The sequence below is a fragment of the Lepisma saccharinum genome, chromosome 6, assembly GCF_977018435.1.
Source record: "Lepisma saccharinum chromosome 6, izLepSacc3.1, whole genome shotgun sequence".
Lineage (NCBI taxonomy): Eukaryota > Metazoa > Arthropoda > Insecta > Zygentoma > Lepismatidae > Lepisma > Lepisma saccharinum.
Genome location: NC_139234.1, coordinates 11,349,322 through 11,372,896, shown reverse-complemented (window position 1 = coordinate 11,372,896; position 23,575 = coordinate 11,349,322). Strand labels below are relative to the sequence as shown.

General features: G+C 37.0%; 1 protein-coding gene across 5 annotated transcripts in view; it reads left to right on the top strand.

The window, feature by feature from the left end:
• The first annotated feature begins 7,366 nt into the window (after positions 1–7,366).
• Positions 7,367–23,575, top strand: part of LOC145988567 (uncharacterized) — a 58,937-nt gene continuing 42,728 nt past the window's right edge. For 3 of the 5 annotated variants that reach the window (XM_083123516.1, XM_083123515.1, XM_083123513.1), the window contains exons 1-3: positions 7,367–7,498; positions 12,450–12,653; positions 18,806–19,252. In XM_083123516.1, the coding sequence (XP_082979642.1) occupies positions 12,523–12,653; positions 18,806–19,252 (578 nt within the window). In that variant the 5' untranslated portion in view covers positions 7,367–7,498; positions 12,450–12,522. Of the gene's footprint in view, positions 7,499–9,720; positions 9,810–12,449; positions 12,654–18,805; positions 19,760–23,575 lie in introns of those variants that run through there. The other 2 variants (XM_083123517.1, XM_083123514.1) reach the window with 2 other exon arrangements.

The window sequence follows — 23,575 nt, the reverse complement described above, 5'->3', positions numbered from 1 at the left end:
GGCAAATTTTTAATATATTTTGTCTTATTTGCAGATATAGCAGGGTGCAGTTGTAATGGTCGGATTAACCATTACTGGTTTTGATATATTGTATTAATTAATTGCTGGCCAGCTACAAGGTGTAGGGTTAATTAATATGTTTCCATGAGTGTACTTTTATGTTATTATTGCATAAGTGTTTGTGCTTATTGGATTGTGCTTTACTGGATATTAGATTCCCTTGTTTTTTATCTCCCCGGTTGGGGCAGCTAGCTGTCTTTCAAAGACCGTTACAGTGGAATTTTCCAACGCTACGGGGTCTTTGTCCACGGACGTTTACCTCGACTATAAAAAAGGCCAGTGGGCTTTAGCAAAAAAAAACAAAAAAACAGTGTTTCCCCATTGATCGACGAAGATCGTCAAGTCAAGTCAAGTTTATTCTACTTTTGGTGGCTAGACTTAATATAATCATGTAGCATTTGGTGTAAGTCAACCCCAGTTGCTGTACCAAGTCCCCTTTTAGAAAAAGCTTTAAATATGTGGATATTTCCGTATTTAATAATTGATGCCCATAAGAAAGAGTGAAGGCGTAGGGAAACGTATTTGTTATGAACGGAATATCATTTAAGCTGAGGGTAGGCCCGCAGAGATAGTTATGCTAACTCTGCCGATTGTGTAAGCCATAGGTGCGCAATTATGTTGAATTAAGGGAATTGGTTGATTATGTAAATGCACACATGGAAGCAGTATGTAAATATGTATATATAACAACGCATAATAAACCAATATATCCTACTAGAAATGTTATGATTCCAACCAGTTGTTTATTCACTTGCTGTACATGTGTAAACGAACCAGGGACTAAAAAATATAAATTGTTATGTGAACCCCCCCCCCCTCTTTCGTAATTCCGGCGCAAATATAATCTGCTCGCTTGGCACCCAGGGTGAGGTGAAAGGAGAGATTTGAAGAATTAAGGCAGGAAGTAATCCAGAGGGCCGGATAAAACAAGGGATAGGGGGCTGACGCTTTCACACACTTGCCCCCCTCCCCCAAAAGCTATAAGTAACAGGAAAGGGATGATACCTTGAAACTCCAACGAACAAAAAAAGTTCGAGCAACATCAAATAACAGTATTTCGATAATGACCTTTCAGGGCTGCCAAAGAATACAAAGATAAAGTCTAGTAGGGACTGTATCTACTCGATATTTACAGGTCGATAATGTTAATAGACGATTAATATGTACCTACAGCTTTGAGCCTCTCTGCAGAGCTGATTAAGGGAGCCCTTTATAAATCGTGCTTCATAATGTTTCCCTCTAGTTTCCAGTATGCAAGATTTTTACGCACAAAGGAATCTAATGAGAATCCAACTACAAATTTTGTCGCTTTTTAACCAAAATAATAAATGTGAAACACAATCACATTTTCATCGTGTTTTATAATAATTTGACAAACTAAGCTGTCCTACATCTTTCACCAGCCGACCTCTAGGGTGGGATGGTCACACAACACACTACGAAGCCAAAGGTCCCAGTTTAGAGCCTGGGGATGAGTGTTCTGTGTGAGCAGAGGCGCAACCACTCGCGTACGCTACAGCCCCCTCATAAATTTTGAAATTCGACAATTTCAAGTATATAAAATCACCATAAATTTGGGAGAACCAGAGTGGTAAATTCAAGCCCTATAAAATTATCCCCAGTTGACATTTTTGAGAGTGGAAAGTTGTAAATATATGATATATCTTATTGTGTATGCCCCCCCCCCCCAAGAAAGCAGTCAGGGATGCCAAATTTTGAAAAACATTAGGTTCTTATAAGTTTAAAAAATCTCAAATTCTCCCTTCCATGTATTATGATATTAATACGCACCATACTCGCTATTCTAAAAATATTATTTATTGATTTTATATAATATATAACAATAATAAATATAATAATAACACAACAAATTCTTAGGTGCGCTATGTTCACACGGACCACTATAAGCTGTGCCACTGAAAGCGTCCACCTATAGGTACAATTCCAGCCCCTCCAGAAAAAAATCCTGCGTACGTCAGTGGGCGCAACCAAGAATTTTTGTCTGGAGGGGGGGGGCAGTACCAGGACAAACGTGCAAATAATAATAATTGTAATATAGTGGTGGTAGTGGAAGTAATAATCGTAGCATCATAGACGTTATTAAAAATCACGCAAAAAGGGGTTAGAAGTCGGTGTTAAAGCATTTGTGATGGAACAAATGATTTGAAAATATTTTTCCAACACGTTCAATTTCACATCAGCTAATACTGAAAAACAAGCACACAACTGTATTTTTGAAAGACACAAAATGCATGATGAACATAAATCTATTTGTACATATGACATGTATTACTTATTTATTGATTTATTTATTGAGAAAATTTCAGATACAGCACAGGTGGCCATTTTACACTGAAATTGTCAACAATGAGAAAGCAATAATTATAATAAGCATAAAAATAAAATAAATAAAATAAAATACATAAATAAAAAAATAAATAAGAAATAATTAAGAGTAACAAAACAACATAAAAGTGAATAGCAAATGAACAAAAAAATAAGTAAGAGATGGCATTATGTGATATTAATTACAAGTATTTCTTCTGATAGAAGACCGAAAGGCAAACTCATGTACGTACAACATATATTTTATTTATGCAACATGGAACGACGTAAAATAAGAAAATACATAAGTATGCAACATGTTGACGCTAAATTGTGTATGCATTCAAAGTTTCTTCAATATATATATTATTTATGAGAATACATAAATACATTACATAATCAATTCATTCGCCTCATAACAAATCAACAGTAAAAATAATACAAATTTTGTCTCCTTTTCCTCAAAAGAATTATTCGTGCATTTGAGACAAAACTTTTTAGCAGCAACAGTCTGAAGTAGCTACATATTTGGTGTTACTTCTCTCTCGAGTAATTTAAATGCATTACCGAAAACAATCAGATTGGGATCGATGCGAGCAAGAAAATTTTTAGATCCAATTTTTTCAAACTGAAAATAGGGTGCAAATAATTCAGAGGGCGCCATGGCATTTTCTTTAACACATTTTTTATTTCATTTAGACCGTTTTGGCCCCATTGCTATGGCTCTCACACAGCACACATTGAGAGCGAAGCGAGCAAGAAAATTTTACGAAAATTTGAAATCAATGGGGGCAATTGACCTTCTGTGTCCCCCTGCAAGTTCCCTTGGCCGTCTGGAAGAAAAAACTAATTCCATCTTGAGTATCCATTTGTCCTACTATTCTTAGATTCTGCTAGTCTTGTTTTTTTTTTTTTTACTTAAATGTTTGCTCCCCCTAGAATGGACTTCCATTCAAGGTTGGGAGGACAATGCCCCCTGCCCCCCTGTGGTTGCGGCACTGTTTGTGAGTGCCTCTTCATCAATTTCACTTCATCACTCATTGTCGCGATTAGCTAGAAGTAGCAGAAAACCAAAGCTAAATAACAAAAATTAAATATCCATTCCCTCTCTCTACTGCATGAATCGCTACTAAATGGTAGACTTGGGAAACAAAAAATTAAGTAGTTCAAACTTCATAGCAACACATCCAAGAAAATCATCCAAACACATCAGGCACCTTTAATATAAGACTTCTCAAAATGTCATAACTGTTCTAGATACTGAAAATTTCAAAATAATTTCCCGAAGTGTGAATCAGAAAGGGATCCCCCCCAATCCTAGTACGACATTATTCGGAATCCCACACACCTCATTAAATCACAAAATCAATAAGTGTCTTTGTTATGTTTCTAGAGTAATACAGGATATAATTGTAAAGATTAGTGAGAATACCAGGTAGGAATGTGTTCTGTACATTTCGCAGGGGGGGCAATTGCCCCCCCTCTAGCTACGGGTCTGGTGTGAAACAAGGTGGCAAACACACTATGTTTGCATTTCTCAGTTCGTCGATTTCATCAACATGTCGTATGTCGTACTGCACGACACTCGAAACACGATGGGGACATTTTAGAATGAAGAGTCTTGAATTTCAGACTGCATTTGTTGGAACTTCTTTGTCTTGGCCAGTTTATAAATGCTGTAAATTCTTCTTACATCCATAGGTGTGTGCACGGGGGTGCCAAAGGTACCTGGCTACCCCAAATGTCTTCTCAAAAAATAGAAGTTGAACTACCATTAAAATAATGAAAATAATATCAGTGGTAAAAAGTCAGGAATTTCGTTTCATTTGAGACGACCAGCTCGCTCTCTCTGAGTCTCTCTTTCTCTCCCTCTCCACAAAACAATGTGATATTCCTAATCACGTATTAAAGTAATTATTTGTTTTCTCTATAAATCGCAGAGCCCCTTCACATAACGACAAACTTGTTTGTTAATGCAAATGCAATCTTCCAACATTTCCAATAAGACTTTCATGTTCTAAGATTTTCATGAATGCTCTCTTTCCCTTCTCTTTCAATGACAAGTGTATCAATTTTCAGATTTCTCTTGCATCTGAATTCTACAGTTTAAAATTATATATAACACATGGCATTAACTATCGAGTGACCAGGTACAGCAATATATTTTATGAAGTAATGTGCATTATTAAACATGGTAAAACTGAACCTACAGATGTATTTCGTGAGAATGATTCAGCTGATAGTACCTGTAGAGATAGAGCCTTGTATTTATAATTTTCAATTGTTTACTTTCATTACTTAAAATATCGACACAGTGATAGTAAAGACTGTGCTAAAGTGATAACAAATGTCCATTCCATAATGTTAAAATTTCATGTTCATATACCTAATAGTTTGTGAACATGAAGTTATGACTATTAGGCTAACCTTGTCTAGATAGGTCACTGAAACTTCCCTTAAGGCACCCCAAAAATAAATTAGTCTGCGCACACATATGCTTACAACATCGCAAGTAAAATTATTCTTTTGCCAGATAAAACTCCCAAGTTGTTGTTTTCAATTCAAGTAGCATCCTTGCTAAGCGTCCCTGTAAGTTACGTCGGAGTGTTCGTTTTCAGCGCTCATAGATCAGAAACTACGAGGGATGATCGAAAAAAAGGTTACAAAGCATATAACTTTTGTTTTATTCACTGTAACGTAACGAAAATTTATGTGTAAATTAATAACATGTTTGTCTTGTTGCGAGTTTGAGGACTTTGAGGATTCTGACCATGTATACCCGACAAGCGGACATTTAAAATGGTGACTCGTCTAGAAAATTGGTCAAGAGTAGAAGTGAGGGCAGTGGTGCGGTTCCTGTGGGCCAAAAACACTACACCTGCTGACATCATAGGCAGATTGTGGAGGTGTATGGGGAGGGGACAATTTCAAGGCAACATGTAGCGAAGTGGTGTCGTGCCTTCAAAGAAGGACAGACCAGTATTGTTAATGACAACCCTGGACACAGCGGCAGGCCCAGTACCTCAACCACTGACGTGAACTGTGCTCTTGTGGATGAGTGTATTCGTGAGGACAGAAGAAAAACATTACGCTCAATATCAGCTGAGCTGAGACTACCATTTGGTTGGCTGGCCACCATTACCTGACATGTGATGATGTCAAAAGAGCTGCCTCACGGTGGCTACGAGAACTTGACGCGGATTTCTGTGCAACCGGTATTTGAAACATCATCTACCCTTGTGACAAGTGCTTGAACAAAAAAGGTGATTACATCGAGGACTAGTGTTGAGTGCCCTCCATCATCAGGTGTATTGATCTTCCAGCTATGTCTAACACATACGCCATAATAGGCTTTGTAACTTTTTTTCTCGATCATCCCTCGTACCTAGTCTGGTCATAAATACTGTTGCACACTATTTTGTGAATAAATTTAATATGGTTTCAGATTTTTAAATGTTCTTTTAGTATGTTACACTTACATATTACACACAAATAGCACCAATCAGTTTACAAAATACCCACTTTTTGCCATCACACAGGCTCTAAGTCTCCCTGGCCAGACATCTATTGCAGCACGGATGGTCTTGATGGGAAAGTCCACCCCTGCCGCTATCGAGGAGTGCTTTTAACTTTCAATTATAGGGTGCATTTTCTTACAGACAGTCCTCTCTAGCTTTGGGCACAGTTTATAGTTCAAGGTACTGAGATCATGGCTGTCAGATGGCCAATCAAAAGTGGAGATGAAATCGAGTACACTGGTCTCCAGTCACCATCGCGTTATCCTTGCCTTATGAGCTGGGGTACAATATTTCTTGAACATCTAGGATTCATTGTGAAACATTGTTTGGTTCAACAGTGTCACGAGAGGGTCCAGGACACTTTCCACATATACTTTCGCACGGCTTTTAAGTCCTTTTCTCAAAAATGAGGCCTGGTGGAACTCTCATAGCTCACCCCTACCAAACCATGGCTGAGGAGGGCTGGTGGTATCTCTGAGTTTGAAGCATACACCCTTTCATTTTGGCGGTTAAAACTTTATTCAGTGGTGAACAATTTCTTATCAGTGAAGGGAATCCTGCAATGCCCATTGGCAACGTACCGCTGCAGGAGTCGTCTGGATTTCAGTTTCCTCTGCTTTTTCACTTGTGGCGTCAGGAAATTTCCAGTACTCCACCGGTGAGCTCCAATTCCAAGGTCTTCATTTAGTGCCATGAACATTGATTGTTGTGAAATGTTCAACTCCTGTGCCATTATCACTTGCTTCCGGATAGGATTTTAGCGGATGCGAATAATCACTGCTTTAACAGCCGCAGCTGTTCATACGGTGTGAAGTCGACCAACTCTTGGACGATCTTTCATGCTACCAGTCTCAGTGAATCTCTGGATTGTCTGATACACAAACCTTTTGCTGATCTTCGGGATTTTTAGGGGCTGGAAAATCTCAGTGAGTGACTTCTCAACCATATGCAGAGCAATTACGGCTACTCTATTTTCATATTCGCCACACTCCATCCTAATCACAAGAAGATACACCATAGAATGGATACACGTTTGTTCCTTCACAGCTAAACACACAACGCTCAGGATTGAACTTCAGCACAAGCATGGTTCATGAGCCTGACTACGGAATGCACAGTCCAAGCCGAAAGTTTGTAACAGTATTTATGGCCAGACTAGGTAAGCACTTTCGAGGCTATGTGTACGAGGAAAAGTTCCTTGTTTTTTTATATCTACAGCATCCAACCGTTGTTGAAATTGTTTTAAAACACCCTGTATATGTTGGAAAGGGGGGGCATGAGTGCATGTGAACCTCATATAAGGTCTTACATTTATACTGCCCACCCTAATATACAGCTTCGGCATCCCGGTCGAAAATTTCTGGCGCCGCCCCTGAGTGTGTGTTATTTCACAGCAGCTTCCGTGGATTATGTGGCAGGTCTCTGGCAACTCTGAATAATACTCGACAACAACAAGCTACCATGGCAACAACAACACGAAGGAAAGAAAACACAAGCCAGAGAATATAGAATGTCAATCGATCCATCCTTTTTTCCCCCGAATACCGCAGTTTTATAGCATGCTAACCAGATATAACTAAATATCCACTTAGCACGTAAGTACACGGGAACGGTTCAGATTGTTTTATGATTTTTTTTCAAATTCTCTTAGCAGGAAGACTAATTAATTATCGTAGAATTTTGGCAATCATTGTCACAAGAAATTTGAACCTTCCTTAAAAAAAATGAGCACTGTTCGGATTTCGCAAAAGTTATTTGTGTTGAAAAACAACGTAAAAATTAGGTAAGAGTCTAGTTTTCCTAAGGAATAAGTGTCATATATCGTTGGAAAGGTTATTGTATAAGGAATTCAACAAACTAAATCCCAAGGCGAGGAAAAATTTCCTGGAGGAGAAAATCGAGAAAAACCGATGTTGTCCGGATATGAGTGATTGAACGTACTGAGGACATTTTTCGATTATGAAGCACATATTTAGGGGTGAAATGAGTGCTAATGGAACCTAACCTAACCTCGTAGGCATACCTCGTTCCCGTGAATGGTTAGTGACAGAAAGTGTAAAATGAAAAACTTACTTACCCTAAGAGATGCCAGAGCGCCGGATGTCTGGTAGCATGGTTTTGAACGATGCACTGAATTATCACTGGGGATAAACGTATTTTACACTATCTAGAAGTTTTTGGAACCTGTTCTTCTTTAACACGCATTCACAACGCGGACACAAAGACGAGCATGCAGTGTTGTTAACTCCCATGGAATACCACCAAAAGGCAAGGAGGACATAAACTAGATTCCAGCCTCGTAGACTAGTGGAAATTAATGTAGAACTAAATCGGAACCTTAGTAGGATGCTTTTAGGGACTTTATTTTAATACTGAGAGAACCAAACTTGGCCTGCCTAACCTAAGAACGAAAGCATATATTGAACAAAATCTTAAGTAATCGCTAAAACTTCGCAGTATGTGTTAACAGAAGTAAAGCGAAATCGAACCATGTTAAAATTGCATTCGTAGCATGATGAAATTACAATAAAACAAAAGGAACAAAGCCATATATCTATTTTTGGTAAATGTCTGTTATATCGGAAACACATTTCTTCATTTTTACAGAAGAAACTACTTACGGAAATGAGTTTCTGTAGTATTTTGAAAGTTCTTGGAGGTATTTTCTCACCGTAGAATGCTACACAACAAGAAATTTTATATAATAAACTTGCACTTTGTTCAAAGTGACAACATTATGCCGTTGTTTCAATTATGGGTAACCAATTATACCCAATTATGTACCTGCAGATGGCGCGAGCGTCGAAAGTCATGCGGTCTCGCCAGTGTTTCCAAACGTGCCTTTTTTTTACCAGAATTTTATTTTATTTATGTTTTTAACTATGCTTACCTAACCTAACCCAAACTAACCTAACCTTGCCGGAATTGGTTCGTGGGGCTATCGTGAATGGTTTTTGGTTCTATCGTGAATGGTTTTTGGGGCTATCCGTCAATGGTTTTTGGGGGCTATCGTGAATTGCTTGTGGGGGCTATTGCGAATGGTTTTTGGGGCTATCGTGAATGGTTTTTGGGGTTATCGGGACTGGTTTTTGGGGCTATCCGTCAATGGTTTGTGATGACATAATGAACACGAAAGTAAATATTTTTCGGTTAAGAAGGTTGAAATACTGCATACCCCACTCCAAATCGACAAAACACAAGCACGACGTGCGATGATCCACAGCTGTGTGTGCCATATTGTATGTTCCGCAACGGAAGAAAGGATCCAAAATAATTACTCGTAATGTGAAAAATCGAAGTTATTTTCGTGTAAAAAGCATAATGGCACCTTCAACTATGTTCCGCAATACACAATTGGTAAGTACGAACCATTTAAAACTGAAAATATTCGATAGAAATGTGTCTCCGATACAACAGACAATTACCCTATTTTTGAATTCTGAAAATGGTCCATCTGACCATCTTCAGTATTGGGAATGGTGTCTGGTTTTGGATCAATTGCTTCATACAGAGCACCAACAAAGCAAGTAACAGTATTTTTCTCTCCTTAAACCTTGTATCTGAGCATACAAGATATGTCTAACATTCACCCTGGAATGTTAAAGCAGCTGTGAACAAAGTAATACTTTCTCTGCTCCAGAGTGCACTCTGCACCTCAATGTGGTACTTACAGCTATACTTCATTGCAATATCAATTTGCAATGTGCACACTTGAAGGTTCTTTTTGTCTTTTGAAAAATCATGTGCTTGTATCTGTTTTGTGTTCAAGTGCTGTGCCATGTACTTCAAGCTCTCCTGCACCCTTTCTTGCAGCTCACCAGCACAGCCTTCCTTCAATGAACAATATAGTCTATTTTCATTTGATTTCTCTCATTTCTTCGAGGTTAGAGTTGCTCCAAGATCAAGGTTAGTATTAAGATGAATTCCAATGCTGTATGCATTAAATAATCCTTTCCTACAATCTGAATTTGTAATGCTGTTGAAAAGATTCTTATTCCAGAAAGTCGTGGAGTCATATGAAATCTTAATATAATCTTCTTACCATCTTTACGGTTCTCACGTGAATTTGAATTTTGAATTTTCTTTTCTTCCATTGACCCTTGATTAAAAGGGCATGGAAAACGTCAAGATACATAACGAAATAATATTTAGTTTAGTACATCATAACAAAAAAGAAGAAGCATTGTGTGGTACATTGCCTCACTACACCAAAGTAAAAATTGAAAAATACACTACATTACACTACAATGAAAATAAAATCACATTATCATTGTTGCATGATTGAAATAAGGGTAAAACTGTCATATGCAGGAAATCGCTCTGACTTGTTCATTGTCTACTTTTTTAAATTCGTACTTACCTATTCTGCATTGCGAAACATTGTTTAACAAGGGATTTCGCTTTTTTAACAAAATTAGTATCTATTGTAGACATATCATGTAATTATTGTTCGTTCTTTTCTCGCTTCCTGAATATGCAAAATGGCGGGCAAATCTTGACTAGTGTTGTGCTTCAAACGGCAAAGTAGTGTTTCAACGTTCTTAACAGAAAAGTTCTCACATAGCCCCGAAAACCATTCACGCATAGCCCCAAAAACCATTCTGGATCGTATAACTATCCATGAATAGCCCCAAAAACCATTCACGATAGCTCCACACAAGTTGGGCAATATAGTGAGAAAACTGCATGTTTGGAAACACTTACCAGGGATTACGTCATCAGATGCTTGCAACTTCCAGTTCAAGTACATGGATGGAAATGCAAGCAAAAGCTTTCGTGCATCGGACGGACATTATTATAGAAAAATGCATGATTTAGCGGCCAAATACATTGAAAAATGCAAGAAAACATTTTCATGACCTTCCGAAATTACACAGAAACTCAATTCCGTAAGTACTTTCTCCTGTAAATTTGAAGAAATCCATTTCCCGCATATGAAATTTTTACCGAAATAAGAATACAATTAAAATACATATTGTCTTTAATTCCTGGGGCTGTGAATACAATGTCTGGTTTTAAATAAAATTGAATAATAGTCTCTTGTGTTTCTGGTCTTGACTTTCAAAACATAAACCCACATCCTTAGCAAATTCTGTAACCACAGCTTTTCTTTTTGTAGGAGATTTGGGGAATGCTTTTGGAGTTATTTTTTCGGAGCTTTACCAAAATGCCTTCAGAGACTGATAGGTTCCTCGTGAAGTTGATGGAATGGCCGCATCATCTTCCTGAAGTGCATTTTTAATCTTCTTTTTCTTTCTGTATTCAGCCTTTCTTAACCTCTCTCTTTTTCTCCAACTAAGCAGTTCCATTTCATTCTTCTTTCCCATTTCCTTTCACACCTTGTATTTCTCTCTCATACTAAATATGTTGTCCCCTTCTCTTTATCTTCATTCTTCTTCTATGTTGTCTAGCTCTCTTTTTGTCACTCATTCTTTTTACTCTATCCATTATAAACTGAAAGAAATAAGGATACAGGAATTTAGTCCTACACTGTTAACTTCAATACCATTATGTAGAATTAATTGACAGATAGGAGAATATATTTATAAGGTTACCTTTGTTATATGCTTTGTCCTTGAGATGTTTTTTGAAGAAGTGTTGCCAACGTTTGAGAGAGTTTATGAAGGCAGACATTAACCTGCAGTGGAGTGACAACAGTAGGGAAAGAAATGTCCCATGCATCACACATGATAAAAATATTAAAAAATTGTTTTTTATAAATATAAAAATGTTGTTCATTGCATATTGTACTACAAAGTGCTTCTGAAATATTTTTCTGAGTCCTGTGCATCACACAGTTTTTTAATTTAATTTTGCATTGTTAATTTGAGAAAGGATTTTATTTCCTGGCACATAATAAGCAACCACCAAGTATTAAAACTCTGAATATAATAGATCAGTGCAATATCAAATAACCAACACACCAGACTTATTAACCACATACGAATGTCCTGTGCATCACATAGAGAATCACCGTGATGCACATTCAAATTTATTTTTTCATTAATGGTAACACTAATATTTTTTTTTAGATGAAATATTTGGATGCACTTTTTATTTTAAAGGGAAATGTGGGGGGAGCATTTCTGAGAATGCACCACACAAGTAGTTCTGTAAGAGGTTTTTGCATGAAAGCCTCCCCGATTGTGCAGTGGTATCCGCTGCCTTGTAATCAAGGGGTCCCGGGTTCGATTCCCGGTGGAGGCACATAGTGGTTCGGATCCCACTTTAAGCTGTAGGTCCAGTCCTGGTTAGCCTTACTGTGCATAAAGTGGACTTAAAACAACAAATCAATCCAATCAAGGTTTTTGCATGATTAAAGAATCATGTTCTGATGAGATTTCTGTGAATGGTTTACAACCATCAGCTGTAGGAAGAGAAGACAAGTCTGTTAGGGACATCATTCATGTAAAAGAACGAGGCTCATTGCCAACTATACACTGTCAAAATTTTCGACTTTTTTGTTAAATTAGACTTGTATAATTTATCATTAATTCCACGAGGATAATGTGATTTTCTTTGTTGTTTTATTTTGGAATTTTCCAGGTGCCTTTCAAGGAATGAATAAAGCATACCTGCATATATCTTGAGAATATAAGTGCAAGTTCTACGAAAGAGAATGGATGGTGAAGAGGAACTTACAAATACGGAGATATTGGACAGATTGAAATCTTTGAAACATGAATGTATCACAGAACTTTCTAAGTTTTTTGAGGGATGTGGAAATGAAGCTGTTAGTTTGACTGAAAGGTATGTTCCTTTGATCCTAATGTAATAGAAAATTTACAATTGCAGTTTTGTGCTTTTCCTCGCCCTCGCCCTGTATGGATGCACACAAACACACACTTATTTGTTGAATGCTTTTTTCATGATTTATTTGCAGGTCCCCTGCAGCAAATATATGTTCCTTTAATATCTATGTGCCTATCCATATGAATGTATCATGAATGACCCACGGGTAATTTTATATTTAGACATTGTACATGAATGAAATGTTACATTCTGGACTGCACTGGACACACACAGTCTAACAATTAAATAATGAGACTGATTTTATATTGTCCTCTGTGTGCATTAATTTTCTGAGGTGGTGATAATCAGTGGCGTCTCGTGGCCTCAAATTTGGCCGGGGCTTATTTTTTAAAGAATTAAAAATATAATGACAATTCACATGAATTACAAAAAATAGGTATTTTTTTCTTCTAGACTACAAAACTGGACGTACTTTTTTGAAAGAATTTAAAATGTAATGACAAATTACATGAATTTCAAAAAAATGGGTATTTATCTTCTTCTAAACTACAAAACTGGACTTATTTTTTGAATGAATTTAAAATATAATGACAATTCACATGATTACAAAAGAAACAGTTATTGTTGTGAAACATACCTTTCTACGAACGTTGCCTCCTGTTCTTCTGCTCAGCAAATTTTGTTATTACTTTTTCGTTGAAGCCCTCTATGTTTGAAATGTATTCTTTCTCTATTGTAATCAAGTGCCAAGGCATTTGGTCTGTCTTGTCCCATTGCATTTCTTAAGCAGGTTTTAATACGCTTCAATGTGCTGAAACATCGTTCAGATTCAGCTGTTGCCACTGGAGTTATTGAAACTATATTTGTCACTTTTACTGTTTCTGAAAAGGTACCCTCTAAATAATTTTAAATAAAAAATGGATGCAATCTACTGATAGAGTTTTATGTTTTTCAACTCTTCACTACAATAAAGAACACAAAGTTCCCTCTTTAGTTTTCCCTCTTCTATGAAGGGATAATAAATCTAGGAAGATGCCTCTGTTTAAAGATTGTTCTCTTTCATTATGTCCTCGTAGAGCAAGTTCATGTCGACCACAGAATTTTAAGCAATCGATAATTCTATTTAATATATGCCTATTTTTCCGGACAAATTCATTGTGTCTTGTAATTGACAGCCTACGTCCTTCATCAATTTGTGTTCGAACATCAACCCTGCCAAACTCACTCAAACATAGCGAATGAAAGCCACCACAACACTAAAGTTCAAATCACAAACCCTGAGACCTTCTGTAAACAAAACCACCTGCATGCAGAAAGCATTGCAAACTCATAGATAGGGACATTGAATTTTCGCGATGCGCGAAATCGCGAAATGTGAAAAAAAAAATGCAATTTTGAATATTCTGCACGTAACTACACCCCAATGATGAAATATGCATGAGTTTTATTCGCGAAGTAATGCGAAATGTGTGCTTTTCCACGAAATGAACGCTTTTTCGGGAAATAACCGTGAAATATCATCAAATTAAGTAGAAAATCCGAAACGTTTGCCTAAAGTTTCCTACCACTTGCAGCTGAAAAACGTTTTATCTTCGATCACATCAGGAAGACGCTGCAAATTTGGATTTCCCATGCACATAATCTCAGTTCGAAATCTTCGCTCCCTGCCAAGCTGCATTCCTTTCTTCCACCAAATTTCTACTCAGTTTCATTGAACTTGCTAGCTGTAGCAGCGATAAGATTAGTCTGTTCCCGCACATCAAGGGAAACAATGGTGTTATTTGTGTTCAGTCATGAATGAATTTTGTTTATCATCATGTGATTTTCAACATGTGTTTGTGTATGTGCAGTACTGATTATTTTATTTGTTGGACAGCAAGGATATCCTTTAAATACATACAATGAATAAATCACTTGAGATATGCAATTTAGAAATGAAATGATTTTGTGTTGATGTTTTCTTTTTGGTTGGACAGCTAAGTACTTGTGTATGTGTACAGTATATAAAAATGAAGTAGTTTATCAATTTATAGCTCTTTTGTATGTTGTTTCCTCTCATGATGAAAAAGTGTGTGCACTTTTTTTTTCCACCGCTGGTATATACCGCTGATCTAACATTTTATTTACCGCTTTCCTCAGTTTTTATTTACCATAAATTTGTGTCCCTACTCATAGAAGTAAAATAATCAACACGAAAATCCAGCTTTGTTACAGGATTCATTACGTAAGGTAAAACAATGGCCAATTTGTAGTATGGGATACGCTGCCGCAAATGATGTCTCACTTTAAACCCAATGCTCTTTCTTTTCTTTACTTATTGCTTCACCTTTATGGTTAACTCTTTCTTGCATGTGAATTGAATATATTTTACTTGCATTTTTTTAGACAAAATGATATAACATGGTAATGTATATTTCTAAGGATGATATAGATAGGAGTGTATTTGAAATTTGTTTGTAGATTTTATGTAAATTGTATCTTATGTAAATAAAATATATAATGGGCATAAACAGCCATATGCATTGCTGTAAGTCCAATAAATATATTGATGATGATGATCAAAACAAGACAAAGAAAGTTCGTAAATTTATTGCGGTTGGAAACTTTGACAAGCATCCTAATAACGATTTTTGGTCCCCCAAATATAGTGCACTTCGTTAAATAACTTGGTGACATGGCAAGGCAAGATAAGTGTGAACATTTTGTAGGAATATGCATTGTAACTTTCAATGAGCTTAGAGATTTGTGTACATAATGAGATTTTATAACATTGGTTATTTTCTAAAAATAATCATGTGAACAGCAAGGAAGTAGTGCAACTTAGCAATATTGCCAGACTTATCCTTAGAAAAATAACATGCCGAGTTCTATGCGTGCGGGAAGGTCTCCGTGTTCTCCGAGCTTGTTTTCAAAACACCAGCAAGGACAGCCTTTGAAAAGGGGTGAGAAATAGATTCTACTCAATATTTATGTAACGTTCTGTCAGTGGTATCCTGAGAAACTAGTAAATGAAGTGGTTAAGTTGGTATCCCAGTGCAGTGGTGTGTCAGTGTCTGCAGTTTTAAGGGTTATGAAAGAGAGAATGACCGGGAGCGTAGCAATGTATGCGGCTGCATATTTGTCTGATGTTTTGAGAGCGGGTTCTCACATTCAGAGGCTCTTATATAAAATGAATAGGTGCGGCGAACTATGAGTGTAACAGCAGATGACTGTGGTCATGAATCAGCTGACGCGGAGTGATACATCGAATCGGTGAGACCGTTTGTTTACAGATTTGGTCTTCCTTGGCATGTAGGGCACAGTACAACACGCGAGATTGAACGCGACGCGACGATACTAGCCCCGAATCAGCACTCAAATCAATTTTGCACTCTCCCCTTCTCTCTCTGGTAGCATGTGACCTTCACTGTAGCTTAGGTGGGTGTAGGCCACGCCTTCCTTTGTGACGTGCCCCGGAGACCGATAATTCACATCAATGCCGCTAGGAGCGCTGTCGTATCCATTGCAGCAGACGATGAATTTACGTGGGTAAAAATCGCTTTTTAAAAGACTGTGTGATAGTTATGTGTTATGGTGATTGATAATTACGTCAATACGTCCGATTTTCTTCAGGGGCTAAGCCCCGGAAGCCCCAAGGGACGAGACGCCACTGGTGATAATAATTTTGAGCTAGTAATGGTCCATAATCTACAACCTTGCAACATATCATGAATTTGCAATGGACATGCTGGGAATTATGCCACCATGTTGTGAGGGAGGTGTAAGGGTGTCATTCTGTAAACACTATTGACATTTGGAAAACTGCTTTCAGGAATAAACATTGAATTCCATTATTGCGGAAGATAAAACAAGAGCATTTTCGCTATTGTCCTCCTATGAAATGACAATATTGTAGACTGGAAGTCGTTAAATTTATCAAAAGACAAGAAAATACAGCTTCAAAAATCAAAGGTGAAGACAATGTTATAATTTGTTATGACCGCAAAGGCATTATTCATCATGTATTTGTTCCAGAGGGTGCCGGCCCCCTGTGCATCATATCATCACTCATCCCCATCTTTGCAACTTAGCCAAAAGTGGCACAAAAGGTGAAGTAAAATAAAGCAAATCAATCAATCAGTACTAAATCCCCACATCCCCCTTTTGTGGATGCCTTGACATAGTGAGGGGGACAACTCTCACTATTTCATTTCATTCATCATTCATTTACATTACTCATGTTGTTATCAGCCCATTACATCATTCATTTCAGTTGCCCTCCCTATAAAAGCACCTCTATCCCAAGGTGCTGGTTTCACTTCCAGATGAGGCAGTGTTGGCTGGAGGGGCAGTTGCAGTCGCAAACGTGGCCACATGGTTTTCGGCTTGGACCTTGTGTAGCCTTCGTTTTTGGGATTTGGTCTTCCTTGGCATGTAGGGCACATTTCTGGCACAAGCATTTCGGCATTTCAAGTACCCAGAACATTGTAATTTGTGCTGATGAAAGCTGTTTCCTCACCAATTATATCAATACCTTGACATTGTATATCTTCTAATCAAGCATGTCTCTAACTTTTCTTCTGTAAATATTGCATTTTCTTTCAGTAAATGCCAAAACTACAACATGCAGAGTGTTCATAAAATATTTTACCCAAAAATGCTTTAAATAATTTACTTTAAACCTCTAATAAATTGGAAAAAAATGTGTGTGTGTATTAATACAAGTACATTTAAACTTTATTTTAAAAATGCTAACTTTGATTCTAACATGATCCCAGAAAAATCAACATCTTGTATCACCCCCCCCCCCTTCCTCTTTATATATATTTGTGTGTGTGTATGCATAGGCGTAGCTACGGGGTGTGGCGGGTGTGCTAGGCACACCCTAATGGGCTGCTTTATTGAAGAGAATTAAAGACAGATATTTCAATAAGAGAGAAGAAGTTGCAAGAAGTTGAAAATGTCATTACTTGGTACAAACGTGTGTATTATCGCTGATGAAACGGGTGTCTATAGATTTTCGATTTTTTGATGTCATTGGAGAAAGAAGATATTTTCTGCATTCTACTCTGTACTGCAGCGCCTTTCTTCTATACCTGTCACAAGCTGCACGTGTGAGAGAGCTTTCTCCAAGCTTACCCAAGTTAAAACTAAATTAAGAGCAACTCAGAAGCAGGATAGATTGGAAGCCCTGCTCTTGCTATTTGTGGAACAGGAAAAAGCTTAGTCTATTGATGTAAATGAAGTTAGTGATGAGTTTACGAACATTGTACCTTTTGACAGACGTCTCTTGTTATAGATGACGTGTATTTTAATGTATTTGTTTGCATTTATGAACATTTTGTGTGTGTGTGTGTGTGTGTAATTTCTATGCAATATGATTTTTTTCTACTACATATATTCAGAAATTTTCAACACTGTCATTTAGTGAATTTATATTCATTTACAAACATCAGTGCAGTTAAAGAGCCAAGTGATTGTGTTGCAAAATATGCTATTAAAAAGGTACAAGACCTCATTTTTTTCTTTGTGCACACCCAAATATAAAGTTCTAGCTACGCCTATGTGTGTATGTATGTATGTGTATAGGGGGGGGAGAGAGAGAGAGAGAGAGAGAGAGAGAGAGAGAGAGAGAGAGAGAGAGTGTGTTGTATGAGTGTTTGTATTTCTTCGTACTGCGCTCTGCAATTTTGTATTTGTTTCTTGAATGAATATTAAATTATTATTTTTTTACACCCTTATTTTATTCGTTGGTAATCTTGAAAGTTTCACACATAAAAATATATACTAATTTGTGTAAATGCCAAGCATTAATGTAGATACACTGTCTTTATGATCTTGCGTTCTCCAGCTGAAGAAACGTCTGTACGAAACATATAAAAGAAAGCAACAGTTTTTGTTTTTTTGTGTTTTTTTTTGCCCCCATGTAGTCCACTCCTTTATGAATTATGACATTACTACTGCTTAATAAAATTTGCAATGCACAATGAAGATTTGCACATCATTCAGTCATTTCCTCATAAAATAATATTTTTTATCAGCAATTAACTATTGGTGATGAGCTTGATAATACATTTTCTTTTTGACATATTCTAAGATTCAAATTTTAAAATGTTACTGTCTTTCCTTTGTTCGTGTATGGTATTTTAATTTTCTCTCTGATGTTTCAGCGAAAATATAACATGTGACAACACAGCATCAGAATGTGAAAGACAGATTAATTTAAACATTCCATCACATAGTGGAGAAAACAACACTCTGTCCCAATTGTCAAAATCCAACTTCTCCATAAAAGTAGAAGATGAGAATTCTGGAAATACATTTGGTGCTGTTGTTCCAGTAATATGGTCAGATACAAAACGAGATTTAATTGAAAATATAAAGATGGAGAAGGAGCCAGTGGAAAGCATTTCACAAGTCAGTGAGATCAAAAATACATTCAAATTGGAAGAAAGTGAAATTCAAAATGAACACAAAAATATTTTTGTGAGAAATGAAATTATATTAGAAGGGAATGATGTGAAAAGCAATGATGAAAATACCATAGAAACAGAACTAATAAGCATTTTGAATTCAGAGTTGAACAGTCCTAAAAGCAATGAAGATAAAACTACAAGGTAAATACGTTTTTCTATGTAATAATGTAGTGCTGTTTCTTGTTGCTTGTTCTGGTTATTTTTAACCCATAGTTTCCAAGGCTGTTTTTAGCAGCTCAATACTGAGAGACTTCTCAGTACAAGATTTGAAATTATACCATAATATAACCCAAAATATAATATCTCTGAAATTGTGCATGTTAGAACTATGAATCATACCTCCTTTTGTTCAGCATAGATCAAGCTACTGGAAAATTGTTCCCATCCCCACAGTAGGCATGGCTGGCATTCTAGCATTGGAAACAGTACCAAAATATTGGTAGTCGCAATTTTCACTTTTGGTCAGTGGTCCCATGTTCAAATCATGACCTGAACATGGGTGTTCTTTGTGAGTGTTCCTTCATCAGTTTCATCATATCATCACTCATCTTCATTGTCACAATTAGCCAAAAGTGGCAGAAAAGGGACGCTAAATAACAAAAGTCAAATCAACTTGTACAAAGAATTGAGCACTTTTCAAATTTACTTTCTGAGCAAAATTTTAATTTTTTACAAGTGTAAACAATCAGTATATGGTTATGTTTTATGTTTGAATAAATTCAATATCTATTATAAAAACAAAGAAAAATAGATTTATGAATCACATCTAGTTTTGTTCAGCATAGACAAGGCTATGATATCATGCTCATAAAGTGCCTGTATGTCCCAGTATTAGAAGAAGAAATTAGTCCTATATTTTTTTCACCAAAAATAAATAAGTAAAGTTGCATCCACCTTGGATAGATGCTGCCAGATCTTCAAGCAATAGCTAATATTGGATCTTTTATGGTTCATTCATAAAATAAATCAGTAATTGTGTTACTTCTACTTTCTGAGAAGAAGGTACTGTATAAATGAAGCAATACCTCTCCTATATAGCAAATTGTTACTATTCAATTAAATATCTAGTAATGTAAAAAAGGTAGATCTATGAATCATAACTTGTTTTGTTTATTATGGATTAGCCCATGATTTTTGCTTGAAAAGTACCCAAAGCTCTTATTTTTTTAGGAAGATGATTTAGAACATGTTACTTTGTGTTAAGTTTTTACTTTTAGTAGCTTAAAATAATACACAGTATTACATATAATACACTCCCCGTACATTTTGGAAATTCTTATTTGTCTGAACTACAAACCTATTTTTGTGTGAAAAAAGGCATTGATGCTTGTCATTTTTGGAATGTGAACCTAATTTTTCTATATTATCAAGTGGGAATGCGGAACAATGCTATCACTCAACAAGGAAAATTTATATAAGCCCCCCCCCTTCTCCCTCTCCATCCAACTCATTCAATTGCCATGACAGTGAAACATGTAAGCATTCCCAGCTATACTCAAGAAGTAATATAATACATGATCAAACAGAAATCGCAAGCAGATTTTAGAATATTGATGAATGTTTATGATTTTTTGCAAATTGAAAAAAATAAATTCATGTGCAATTTGAAACACTGAACAGATTATCCTCCACGTGGAGAGAATCGTCACATTTGAACATCATCATCATCATCCTTCGCTGTTTCCTGCCTCTGGCTGGGTCGGCATAGAAGTCAAGCCTCTCCATTTTTTCCTGGTCTTTCACCACTCCTCTCTTTCTACGGTGTTCCAATAATCTTGTCCTCTTCTCCTAACACTCTCCACTATCTGCTCTTTCCACCGACATCTTGGTCTCCCCCTTGGCCTTATGCCCACTCCTTGTGCATGGTAAGCTCTGGGTGATAGTCTTTCTGCATCCATCCTCTTCATGTCTCCGAACCATCTCATCTGTCCTGTCCTGAAGCTTCACAACCCCCACTGTCTGTCGGATCTCCTCATTCCTTATTCAATCCCTTCTAGTGTTTCCCAATTTACTCCTTAAAAATTTCATCTCCACTGCCTGCATCTTTCTTTTGTCTCTCTGTGCCATTGTCCAAGTCTCTGCTCCGTATGTAATTATTGGCAAAACATTTGAACAAGAAGACTCAAAATTCCTCATAATTTTAGGCAAAATAACAGTAACAATACACTGTACAAACTTGGGAGAATTCTCCAAAATGCACATTTTCATTGATATGTAGCAAAAAATGGCCCAGAACACTGGCAGATGGTTGCATTAAGTCAACATCTTTTACAGAGCTGCTCATTAAGAATTTGGTAGATCTGGTGATGTTGTTTCTTCAGGAACGAAACATTATAGGTTCAAACCCTACTCCTGGCATTTGAATATTACTGGGGATAAATGGAATAATAATGTAATTTATATTACATGACTAAATATTTATGTGATGCATACTTTGTGGCTGCGGTGGCTCAATCGGTAACGTGTCTGACTACCATGCTAGAGGTCCCGGGTTCGATCCCCGGCCGGTTCAAATCCGGGAACTTTTCTAACGATGGAAGCGGCCTCTGCGCACACCCAGCATCGAATAACATGGGTACCTGGGGAAACCCTGGGGGGTAAAGGCAGTCAGGGGCATGATGCTGATCACATCATCCCCACTCACGACCAGATGAAGAAAGTGTGGGGCGTTACCCCCACACCCCTATACGCCTTCATGGCATGGTGCTATGCACAGGGGAACACTTTACCTTTTTTTTTTGCCTTTTATACTTTGAGGAATGCTCCTTCTGCCTGGTTTGCTTGATTTTTCCCCGCCAAAATACTTATTAGGCAGGATTTTGCATCATAAGTTAACACACATTAAGTGTCTTTTATGTGTTATAAATATGTATTCTTAAACAGGATGTAGGCATTTCTTCTTAATGTTCTTTATTTGTGCCCTTGGCTGAGGCTCTAAATTATGTCATATTTCAAACTTGTTTCATAATTACAACCACAATATTTCTGCTGCGTTCAATGTTTGAAACTACCCACCTCAGAATATGTGCTACTTCACTTTTCAAAAAAGATTCTGCCGAGGAGGAGCATTTGAACCCATATCCTTCCAGTTCTAAATCAAACAAAATATCTCTAGACCAGACTGTTCTCTTCAGTTTATATAATATTACAACAACAATAATAATAATAATAATAATTATATATAGATAAAGATATTGCACATTCCATCCAGCATACCCCTATTGCTGATTCCTCCCACAATTTTGTTCTTGTGGGTTCTGATGATATAAGAAGATGGATCTATTGTCGGAATGTTCTTCATCTTCTTCACTTTCACTTTCAGAAATTCATTTGAAGGCTTGCACAGAAAAGCTTTCCCCCCCACACCCTCTGAATCCAAACTGACCAGGGATACAATTGAAAGTGGATTAGCTGGGGGATGCTTTAGGTATTTTTTTTAGCTGGGGGGGGGTTGCTTCCAATCCCCCACCTTGAGCACTGGTTGTATGCAATGAAAGCTGAAGCTCTGAAATGAAATGAAACAAATGTTCCAAAACAGCTGCTGAAAGTTTGTGCAGCAGCATATGTCAAAATCAATTCTTCAAAACAGGTTTGATTGATTGATTGAGTTGATGTTTTAAGTCCACTTTATGCACAATAAGGGTAATCGGGACTGGACCTACAGTTTAAAGTGGGTAATATAATTAAGCCTTGTTTCCATATTAAAAACACTAAGTTACTGACCAAGGCAGTTTATTAAGATAAAAAACACTTAACAGGTAACATTTCAACCCTGTATCAGGGTCTTCCTCAGATGAAGAACTAAACTAAAAAAAATATAAAACCGATAACTTACGATATGTGAGTATGTTCCGTTTCTAAAAGCAACGTTTCAGGGGTCTACTGCTCCCTTCTTTGGCATGTATCATTGCAACATGCAGTGTCAATTTATGTTGAACAAGGAATAAGGTAAAAGGTTTCAATGGGTAAAAGAATTGTTAAAAATCTTGCCCATGCCTCAATAAAACTTTCCATATCCATTTAATCCTTCATAAAACACCTCCGAAAATGTATAAAGTTGAGCCTTAAAGCTGTGAGAACGCACTCTCTTCAGTCACCTGTGTTGGTACCCGATTGTCTTTCTTGTAGAATGCAGGAACTTCTTCGAGGCTCTTTCCCCTCCCACATAGCTCCCCTCCTCTCCACCATATCCTTACGTCATTTCCAACTCGAAATCCTGTGTCTCCTGGGCTGCGTGGATTACCTCCGGTGTGACATGAAATCCTATTTCGTTTTTCTTCCCTAACTCCCACCTTTTAAACATCTTTATCCATATTTCATATAGATTCCCGTCATCTCTATTTAGTTCATTATTCCTTTCCTTGCATATATTAGTGGCCTCATATATGTTTCTATTTATTTGTTTATTTTGCCTTCTAATGACCTCCATTTTCTTAATATTATGTTGCTTTTCTATAATGTGTT